This window comes from Orcinus orca, chromosome 3 (genome assembly GCF_937001465.1).
Source record: "Orcinus orca chromosome 3, mOrcOrc1.1, whole genome shotgun sequence".
In the NCBI taxonomy this organism is placed as follows: domain Eukaryota; kingdom Metazoa; phylum Chordata; class Mammalia; order Artiodactyla; family Delphinidae; genus Orcinus; species Orcinus orca.
In genome coordinates, this window is record NC_064561.1 from 8632363 (window position 1) to 8642974 (window position 10612).

The window sequence follows — 10612 nt, forward strand, 5'->3', positions numbered from 1 at the left end:
CATGGCACAGCGTCCATTTTATGAATGTAGTCGGGGACGTGGAGATCCACACCAGCCTCCTGGGAGTCTTGGGTTAGGACCGAACTGTTTGAGGAGGGAGACAGGTAGTGAATGGGGCTGCCCCACAGCCAGCTAACTGCTCCAGGAGGACAGGAATATTTGCTGCTTCTGCCATCTCCCCATTCCCAGAACAGCGCTTGGGCACACAGTAGGTGCTCAAATATTTGTTAAGTGACTAGCAGTTAACTCTAGGCTTTACGGGCATTCTCTGGGTCTCACCACAGCCCCATGAGGCAGGGCTCGTGAAAAATCCACTTTACAGATGTGGCAACTGGCTCATCACGGCAAAGATGTTTGCTCGGGGTCACGCAGGGTGCAGCCTGACACCTGTCTGAGTTCTATACCCAGAGTCTTTAAGTATAATTAATATGTTTGGCTTCATAGCTCTATTATCTGACAACCTTTGCATGTTACAAAGAATCCAGCCTACAACTGTTGCGGGCAGGGGTCTGTTTTGGGCCCATGGTAGGGTCTCCAGGCCTCCTGGCCCTCTCCATAAAAGGGGCGGAAAGGACTGGGCCATCAGATGAGGTCATGGGATGGGAAAATTTTTCCAAGTGAAAATTTTTATTATTGTTAGTAACAACCACTACATCACAAGTGCTGCTAAGTTCTAATGCAGTTTCTCAACTCCATTAGTTTTTTAAAAAAATATACAGATTCCGTGTCCTGGGAGTCAGAGACTCAGCGAGTGGGGCGGGGCCGTCCTCGTTTTCTATACCTGCAACCCCGGGGTTTGGACGCTCGGTAGAGACCCCTCCTCCCTAGGAAACCGCCTCAGAGAGTCAAATGCGCTGGCCCCAGGTCGCACCCCCAGGACACTGCCGCGCCAGCAGCGGCCCAGGTCGCCTCCCCCGGCGCGTACCCCACGGCCAGGTTCCGGGAGCGCGCGTGTGCGCGAGGCGCCGCGGCCGGGCCGCGCAGCGCGAGCCGGAACGGCTCGCCCCTCCTGCGTGTTGAAATTCAAATGAACTGAACTCCCTCCACGCAGCGCCGGCAGAGAGGTCGAGGCCCGGGTGAGATGGAGGGGGACGCGCTCCCAGCCAAGTCCGAGGTACCCTGGGCGGGGTCGAACCTGCGGCCAATGTGAGCAGCGGAGGCTTAAAGAGCACTGGTCCCCGCCTCCCGCCGCACGATGGCAACCGGGCAGTGGTTCTTGGGGCCGCTCCCCGCGGGCCCTGGGGAAACGCCGCTCCCGGACGACTTGGAACCTGGGGTACAGCCCTGCGAAGACCCCTCATGGTCGCCTCCCACTGGCCGACCTGGGGACTCACCCCAGGCGGAGCCCGAGGGTATTCAGGGGCAGCTGCCCGAGGCCTCCACCTCTACGCCTTTCCCTGAGCCTCTGGCCCCAGGCCCCGGGCCCGCCCCTCCTCGCCTACCCTTGGACACCATGTTCAGCCCCATCAGCGAACAGCTCCGTTACCTGCTCAAGAAGGCAGATGATTTCCAGAGCTACTTGTTCTACAGGTGATGTTGGACGGGGTCCTAGGTTCTACCCATGGATAAGGAGACGGAGAAGGGAATAACAAAATAGGTGACAGACACTAGATTTGCAAACTCAAAAGCATTAGGAGCCAGAGGAGGTAAATGAAGCTAGCTGATCAGCAATCCAATTTCGAAGAGTTATGAGGACTGTGTAGAAATTGGGGGTTAGGGAGTGCGAGCTATTATGTGGGCCCTTGGGGTTGCCAAATCGCTAGAACTCTTCTCCCACTTTGTAACCGTTGGCTTAGGTTTTGAACCCTGGGCAGGCTAAACAAAACCTATCTGAGCAAGATTTGGCCTACTGGCTACCAGTTTGAGGCCTCAAAGGATAATACGATTCCCAGACCAAGGGAAAGGGGACTGTGATTCTCATATATCAATGTCCATGGGAATCCCCTGGGAGGTTGTTTAAACCCTAGATTTCTGGGCTTCACCCAGGGAATAGTAAGTCAAAGTCAGTCTTGGGACTCGGGTGTCTGCATTTAACAAGTGTTTCAAATGTTTTTGAGGCTGGTGGTCCTGGAAGATGCTCTGAGAAAGGCCTGACACTGGGGGATTTGGTTTGTAGTGGGGGTCCAGGTCAGGGATACAGGTGGGCAGTGAGTGGAATGGGAGAAATTGGTGGGGGAGCCAGGGACCTCAGGCAAAGGCCCCCTTCTCCCTTCAGCAGGGACCGAGTGCAGAAGGAACAGCTGGCGAAGGCCATGCCCACCTTCTTGCAGATGTGTGAGCCCTACTTCCTGTACCTGGAGGCAGCTGCACGGAGTGTGCCCCCCATCTTTGGAGCCCTGCAGGAGCTGATCCGAAAGGGGGTGTGTGGAGCAGGTTTCCCAGACCCTATGCCCCTTTCTTCATCCCTCAGGCCTGGGGGATGGGGAGGACGCTCATGGCAGGCCAGCTAATCACATTATGCCCCCTCTTCCATGCAGCTGTTGGAGATCTCCCAACAGCTGACTCTGCGCCTGGAACAGCTGGTCCTTATGTATGCATCATTTGGGTTTGTGAACCTGGAGGAGACTGACCCCCTAAGGTAAAAGGTTAGGAGACTGGGATTGGGGTCAGGGGTGGAGGAGTCCAGGGCATACCCTCATTCCCCACTCTCCCATCTCCTGCCAGCATCTCCTGTTTCTTCTGCGGGAGGTTCTCCATCAGTCCTTCCCACGAGGTGTCCATCTTTAGATACTGTGCCCCTGCCGCCTACACCGCCAGCCGCTTGCCCCGATACCTCTATAAGAAGATGCGCTGGAACCTGGAAACCACCCCAGAGTCCAGCAGCCAGGGGCAAGATTCCCGTGTGGATTAGTGAGTCCCCTTATCAGAATCAAAGTCCTCCCCTCTCTATGGAGAATGCCAGTTTGGGCCACTGAACCACCACCATCAAAGCATGGAAAGCCAAGCAGGAAATCAAGGACCTTTGAAAGGTCATCCCCACCTTTAAAAATATATATATGCCCCCATCAAAATAAAAGCCCTCATCTTAAAAGTAGGCTGACAGTGAGAAAAAGCCTCAGTATTGAATCATATCCCTACCTGAGAACTTGAAGGCAACTTCTGATGAGTTTCTACCTTACCTCCAAAATTAAAACCCTCCAACAGAAGTTAGGAAACTGCTCACATTTAATTGCTGCCCCTTCCCCTCCCAGCTACTTCCTGTGCTATAGAGATACATGGGAAGACAGAGGCAAGAGTCCAACCAACTCATGCCCCCAGATTCAGAAGCTGTGGTCCATCGGCCGATGGGTGCCCCTAGGACCAGCTGAGGATGACCTTTCTTCATGGTAGGAGCTAGGGCTATGGCAAGGTGGGCGTGGGGTCTGGAGGGAGGGGCAGAACCCAAACAAACACCATCTACCTCCCCCAACACTGTTTCCATTGGTAATAATGATAGCATTTTATTGTGCCCTGAAAAGCGCTTTATGCAGACTCATGTAACAACCCACTGAGGTCTATACTACTAGCCCCACTTTACAAAGAAGGAAATAGGTGCTCAGAGAGGATAAATTACCTGCCCAAGGACACACAGCTAGCTGAGTAATTGGCCAGGTCAGGGCCAGAGTTGTTCAGCCTCCCAGAGCCGTTACCCTCTATGTTTCTCATCAACAAGAAAATCACTTTCCCCCAGGGTTTTTCCCACCCCTAGCTGAAACAAAGCCTCTCTCAGCCACAGCCTCTCACTCAAGGGGAGGGGCTCCCGAGTAGCAGGGGGCGCTCACATCCAGGCCTGTCTCTCCCCGGCCCCCAGGATTTTGTCCCCGCAGCCTTCCGGGGACTACGAGCAGCTGCTGACCATCGGCTTCGAGGAGCCGTCGCACATGCTGGCCACCGACCTGCTGGTGCAGATCCTCACGGGCCAGGCAGGCACGGCCCGGCCCCCGAGCGCCGCCGGGCCCGCGGCGTGGGCCGCGCAGGAGTCTTGAACCTGGAGAGAGGGTGGGAGCTGGAGCTTGACAGTTCCAAACTCCAGGAGAGGGAGTAGTGGAGGGGCTCACTCGTTCTCCTAGTGCAGCTCCGCCTCGCCTTCCAAGGGGCCAGGCCGAGCTAGCCCGTCCGCACTGGGTCCGGCCCGGCCGCGGGGCCCTGCGGGTGGACACACCGGTTTTATGTTAAATAAAAGAAAGAAAGAGGTCACAGGCTCAGCGTCCGCTCGGATAGCCGCTCCCCTCCCCTTGGGGCGAGGGGGCCCCGCCCACTCGCGCGGCCTTCTGGGAAATGTAGTCTCTGGAAACAAAACCATAGTCCACGACGGGAGGACGGAAGCTCAGAGCGTGCGCAGAGGCGCGCATGAAGCAAAAAGGGAAGTAGCTGCTCCTGTCAACAACCGGAACCCAGAAAACCTCAAGTTTTGGGTAGCCGGGAAATTCAACGCCCACTGTGGGAAGGGACGCAGGGCCACGCCCACTCTTATGTTTTGACCCGGAAATTATTGCCCTGTACCGAAAAAGACTATATTTCCCAACGTGCCCCGGGAAAAGGCCAGCCATCAGTTTCCTAAGAGCCGAGGTTAGATCTTTTCTTCCAGCTTTTCGGTCTTGTCTTGTGCAGGTCGCCGTACCCCCTGGGGTGTCCGGGGCGCGGGCTGGGTGGGAGAGCCTGGAGGCAATCCAACTTAGGGTCGCTAAACCTCACCCCAACCTTGGACCGGAGAGAAGACACGGGTTGAGAGGTGAACTCGCCTGCCGAGAGCTACGGCGACCAAGTGGCGGAGCCTGGACCTGAGCTGGGTTCTTCTGATAGCAACTGGTCACTTGCGAGGGCAGGGGTGTCCTTGCTGTCACTCAGCTGCGAGCAACCCCCCGCTTTAAACTAAGGGACACCTTTTGCTTCCCCCTAGCATTTTCAGAGTGGGAGGAGAGACTTGGAGCCCTGCTTCATGGAGCAAAACACTCGCTTACCTAATAGTCCCTGGTACATAGTATTATCATAAGTATTATGATTATCCCAGTTTACAAGTGACAAAAAAGAACGTGAGAGGTGAAGTAAATCAGGACTGGACCAAAACCCTTGTTCATTCGGGGTGGGATTGGAGGCTTCTGGTGACAGTTTCTGACTGCATCAAGGATTTTTTAGTCCACAACCCAGGTCTGAACGGGTCCAAAGGGGTTCTAAAGTTCCCTGACACGGATTTGAGGCCCCCCTCCACTGTTTAGACTAGCCCAGTCCAATAGAAATTTTAAATGAGCCACAAATGCGAGTCACATATGTAATTTCAAATTTTCTAGTAGCCACATTAGAAAAATAAAGAGGTCATAAGTTTAGTGATATTTTTATTTAACTTCATATATCCAAGATATTATTCCAACATATAATCAATGTAAGAAATTATTAATGAGATAGCCCTCTTTTTTTGTACTAGGTTTTAAAAATCTTTTGTGTATTTTACACTTAACAGCACATCTCAATTTGGACTAGCGACATGCAGATTTAATCTATCTCCCTTCAGACAAATCCACAAGCCACTTAAAACTAGATTTCTGGTGGGTGGTGACAACACTGAGAGAGGAAGGAAACAGGCTTAATTTCTTGGGTCCTGTCTACACCCATGATTCTCTAACTTTAGAATCATGTGGAGGGTTAGGTCATTAAGTCTGGGATGGAGCCCAAGAATGTGTGTTTCTTACAAGTTCCCAAGTGATGCTGACGTTGCTCGTCCAGATACCACACTTTGAGAAATGCTAGCCTACATCGACCTCATGGCTCTCAAACTTGGCTCCATGTTAGAAGCACCTGGGGAGCTTTACTGATGCCAAGGCCTCTATCAGATTCTGATTTATTTGGCATAAGGGTGCCTCAGGTAATTTTAATATGCAAGAAAGTTAGAGAACCCAGGCCTACACTTAAGCAGTTCTGTCAACTCTACATACTTAATTCTTAGCTCCCCTGCTGGGGATTAAGAACAGGTTCTTGGCGTTTCCATTTTCCACTTTGGCAGTGCTGGCTCTTTCCTACTTTTCTCTCTGTACCTCCCAGAGTCATGGTCAACCATGTGGTCAGTGTGCTGATGATGGGGTCAGGGGTGGGTCCTTGGGCTGAGCTACTGTTGGGGTGCCGTGCTGTGTGAGCTAGACCCAGGGCATACAGAATTGGACAAATCCAGGAGTTTAAACAATGATTCTAAAAGTCTTTTCTGGGTCTCAGCGCACCTCTAAGAAGCTGATACACTAACACTGCAGAATATACTGCACAGATGCAGTCTTACAGCTTATCTTGAATCCCATCCAGGGGAGCCTTGGACCCCTTGTCTTGGGACAGAGGGAAATTAAGGAGGGCTTGCCAATTGACAGCCATAAGCCCTACTGCAAACAGGTGTTGCTTGCTGTCCCCTCCTGCCCCCCACCAATTAAAGTTTTCTAAATAGTCACAATTAAATTTTGGTAGATTTCTCTTTTAAAGCCTGGACTTCCAGTTGCTTTGGGGTTTTTTTGTTTGTTTTTTATTTTTTTGGCTGCACCATGGGGCCTGTGGGATCTTGGTTCCCAGACCAGGGATTGAACGCAGGCCTTGGGCAGTGAAAGCACAGGATCTTAACCACTGGACCACCAGGGAATTCCCTCCAGTTGCTTTTGGAAAGCAGAAGCTTGACACCACTAAGCTCACTCACTCATAGCACTGGTGATATGGAAGAACACCTACCTGCCTGTTGAAATGAGGCATTTGTTTTACAGCACACCCTGTCTCTCTCTTAATATCTGCCTAAGGTCTGTAGGCATGTGAGGTTTGCAATTGCTAGGCAGATTATAAATGGCCTTGCATGCCCTACTAAGGAGCTTGAACCAATACCACTCCCTTTTTTTTGTAGCCATTGTTTATGTCCCCAAGGGCGGGAACAACCTCTTATCACCTCTGTCTAGCCAGCACCCAGCGCGGGGCATGTGGTTTGGCACCAATAAATGTTGACGAAATCTGGAAAGGGTGGGCATGAGTTCGTTTGTCCCAACGCCGCAGTTCGCGCCCGCGTCGCCAGGGGGCACTAGGGCCCCGGCCGGGCAGGGGGAGATATGCGGCCCTGGAACAGGGAGATAGCGGACATTCTGCGTTCCGGCCGGCGCCTCCGGCGACTTTCTCAAGCCTTGCTCCTCTCGCCGCGCTCCCGCCCCACCCCACCGCAGACGAAGAGGACCCAGAAAAAAGCAGCCTGCACTGCCCAGAAAGAAGGGGCTTTATTGGGGAGTGGGGACAGCCGAGGAGGTGACCCCTATCTAACAGTCAAGGCCGGAAGGAGAGGCTAGCTCCGTTTGCAGTTAGGTGGAGGAGGGCGGGGCAGTTTTACTGGCGGGGTTGTGATAGTGGTGTTTCCCCATTGGGACTAACAGTTTTATAGAAGATTCTGGTCAATTTCACAAAGTCAGGTTCGAGGAGGGGCTGATCGATTGCGTCTTTCCTGGCTCAGACCTGTAGCCCCTCTCTAGGTCTTCCGCCGATCCGGAGGGCACTCCTGGGCGCCCCTGCCTGGGTCCTCTGACGGGCATGTTACCTTCGTCCTGGGACCCCAGCCGGCTCGAACCTCAAGGCTTCGTCTCCTCCTGGAGAGAGGGGCCAGACCGAAGGCATGCCTCGGGGGCCCGCGCACCGCGAGTGGGGACACCCAGGCCCCGGGTGGGGCAGTTTGGGCCCCAGGACCACCGCCTTCTCGACACCCCTGGGCCACGTCCGGGACTTTGGGTCCTAGCGCAGAGTGACTTCCCAGGGGGTCCTTTCCCCAGCCCAGCGTTCTCGCACGCAGAGGGTTGGGGTGGGGGGCAGCGACAAACGCCTGAGGCAGGAGGGGAAAGGGGTTCCCACCTGCTCCAGACCGTTCTCCGAGGCCTTTCTGCGGGGAGGCCAGATCACCGCCAGCTTTCCGTCGCCCCTGCTCGCTGCGGGGGAAGGGGCGCTCAGCCGAGATTGCCCCTCCTCTCACCAGCTGGAGGCGGCCAGGACGAAGGAGAGCGGCCGCGCCCCTTAAACACACACAGGCGTTCACCCCCCTCCTCCCCATGGAGGCCTCCATCATGAGGGAGGAGGGAGGAACCCGAGGGGGGAGAGAGGCAAACAAACCCAGGGTGGGGAGGTAGGAACCCGAAAATTCAGAGGGAGGATCCAGGTGTGCCAGAACCCAGGGAAGGTTCCCTGGAACCCGACAAAGACATGTGGGATCCTCCTCCCTTCCCCCACCACGAGCCTAGGGGGGCTGGATCTGGGAGTCCGACGGGGTCCGGGGGTGTGGAGCTTAGGGATGGGCAGCCCAGAAGAGGTGAGTTGAGAGGGGCCCGAGGAGTCTGGGAGCCAGGAAGGGGGACCCTGAGGATCAGAGGGCCACTGGAGCTGGGCAGTCGGTGAGAGCGGCTGGAGCCCTGGGAATTCCCAGCGTAGGGGCGCCAGTGGCTTACCAGTTAGGCTGGGCGCGGGCTCCTTGAACTCGGCGGTGCCGTAGACGCTGAGGCGCTGGCGCTGCAGTTCCCGCTCGCGCTCATTCACCTCGCGCACCTCCTGCTCCAGCAGCGATGGTGCGATGGGCGGCGGGGCGCGGGCCAGCACCGGGCACCGGCTCTGCACGACTGAACGTGGCCGGCCTCCGGGCTCAGGCAGCCGCTGCGGGTCCGCGCTGCCCTCCGCCGCCAGCGAGGAGCCGCACCCGCCGGCAGCCTCGAAGAAGCGCTTGAGCTCGCCCAGCGGCTGAGGCGGCTGCCGGGCGCGCTGCTTTGGGATCTCGGGGCGCGCTAGCGCCGCCTGCCGATGGGCCTCCCGCTCGATGTCTCGCTGCATCTGCGCGCCCGCCCGAGCGCGCTCCAAGGCGCGCGGGAGCGCGGAGCCGGGGCCCGGCAGGCTGAGCACCGGCCGCACACGCAGTTCGACGAGTTCGCGGCCCGCGCGACCTGGGCTCAGGCCCCGGCTCCGGCGCAGGCTCTCCTCGCGTTCGCAGCTGCGGCGGATTTCGCGCTCGATGGGCGTCTCCATGAGCGGCTGCTCTGGGGGCTGTTGTGGGGTCTCGGAGCGCAGTAGGAAACGCAGCTGGGGGGATTCCGAGTTTGACTCAGAGGAGGTTTCCGGACCTTGAGAGGGACACTGCTCCAGAAGCCCCGCGCCTCGCGCTTCACACGGTTCAGCGTCGTCGCTGCCTCGCCCAGGACTCTCAAAGCCCTCAGCTGCGGTCGGTCCAGGGCGCTCTGCCTCCTGCCCCGCTGATGGCCCGAGGACTTCGCTCTCTTGCTCGGGGGTCTCCGCGCCCTGGTCTGGGGAGGGCACGGGGACCTCGCCTCCTGGCCTGGGGACCTCGGTATCCTGCTCTGCGGCAGGCCCGGGAATTTCTCTGTCTAACCCGGGGGGCTCAGGGCCCCGCTCTTCGGACGACCCCAGGGCTTCGCTCTTCGGCCCGGGGGCCTCGGTGTCCAGGGTTGGGAGCAGCTGGGAAGCCGTAGCTCCCAGCGCTGGAGTTTTGATGCCCAGAGCTGGGACACACCGCCCTGCGCGGCACCTGTGGCTGCAGTCGCCGTCCGCGGGTTCCAAGGCGTAGCCTGCACCGGCCGCTTCTCTGACCCGCCCCTGGCCTCCAAGAACTGTCCCCGGGGGCAGGGCCGGGCAACGCCCCCTGCACCTGCAGGCAGGACTCCGGGCTCCGCCCTGGCCCCGCCCTCGAGACGGGGGCGCCTCAGCTGGGCGCTGGATTGCTTCCACTAGCACGCCTCAAGTCAGCTCAGGGCATTGGCCCGTTTAAAAGAGGACTTCCCTAGACCTAGCCCGCTACCTGGGACGCCAGTCTGGGTGCAGTGTTCACTCAGGGGGTGCCACCCTAGAACGTTTTCGGCCTCACGTCCCCGGCATTGCCCGGAGGCTTGGCCCTAGCTGCACGCCTGGCTGGGCCTCTGAACGCTGTCCTCTGGTGGGGTGTCCCCCGAAGCCATCTTTCCGGGGCCTTGCCTGTCCCGCGCAGCAGCAACGCCCACGGCTTCTGGGCTGTCCTTCCACCTTCCACCCCTGCAGCGCACAGCTCGGGCTGGAGGGGGCGCCAGGAACCGCCTCACCGCCCGCCCCAGTCTCCCTCCCAGTGCCTGGGTTCAGCAAGGTTCCGAGCGGTGAGCCAGCGCCCGCGCCAAGCCCAGAGGGCCCTTCCCCTCACCCTCTCCAGGAAAAGTACGCGAGGCGTCCACCGCCAAGTGCACTCCCAGATTGAGGGACGAGGGAGGGACGCACACACAGAACGCCCAGGGCTCAGCAGAGCGGCTGAGGTTTGAAAGGCGGTCACCTTGGACCCAGGCGACTGGGAAGGCTCAGAGAGGTATCCAGGCTTGCGGGAGGAAGTAGCTCCCTGCAGCTGGGGCCAGATTGTGACGTTCAAGGCCAGGATCGATGCCGGGAGCCGGCGACCTACCCCCAGGGACATTTTCCACTCTCTTCCCCTGGGCTCTCTCCAAAACCTGCCTCCACCCCCCACCATTTTGGGGTGACCAGTAAGAAAGATATAGTTACCTAAAGAAAGTGGGGAGGGCTACACAGCCTCAGGATCCCCAATAATCCCCCAACTCTCTGCCTACCCTGGTGACGCCCCTTTCTGTCCACCCTCCCACTCTACTCTCTCCTTGATCCCAAT

General features: G+C 57.5%; 2 protein-coding genes across 5 annotated transcripts; one reads left to right on the forward strand and one right to left on the reverse strand.

Annotated features, from left to right (window-relative positions):
- Positions 1–1104: 1104 nt before the first annotated feature.
- Positions 1105–4174, forward strand: C3H19orf67 (chromosome 3 C19orf67 homolog). Its single transcript, XM_012535830.3, has 6 exons — positions 1105–1530; positions 2216–2360; positions 2478–2578; positions 2665–2850; positions 3192–3326; positions 3791–4174. Exons 1-6 carry the CDS (start codon positions 1196–1198, stop codon positions 3963–3965), a joined length of 1077 nt encoding a protein of 358 aa, XP_012391284.1. The 5' UTR covers positions 1105–1195; the 3' UTR covers positions 3966–4174.
- Positions 4175–7186: 3012 nt separating this feature from the next.
- MISP3 (MISP family member 3) lies at positions 7187–9682 on the reverse strand. Of its 4 annotated transcripts, XM_004277426.3 has the most exons (3): positions 8415–9660; positions 7828–7901; positions 7187–7568 (listed from the first exon to the last, which is right to left on the reverse strand). In XM_004277426.3, the coding sequence occupies exons 1-3, from the start codon at positions 8980–8982 to the stop codon at positions 7551–7553; spliced, it is 660 nt and encodes a 219-aa protein (XP_004277474.1). In that variant the 5' UTR covers positions 8983–9660; the 3' UTR covers positions 7187–7550. The 4 variants fall into 4 exon arrangements, with proteins under 4 accessions (XP_004277474.1, XP_033257122.1, XP_049563687.1 ...); XM_033401231.2 differs by having other exon boundaries at positions 7187–7901; positions 8415–9664; XM_049707730.1 differs by lacking the exon at positions 7187–7568 and having other exon boundaries at positions 7828–7948; positions 8415–9682.
- Positions 9683–10612: the final 930 nt, after the last annotated feature.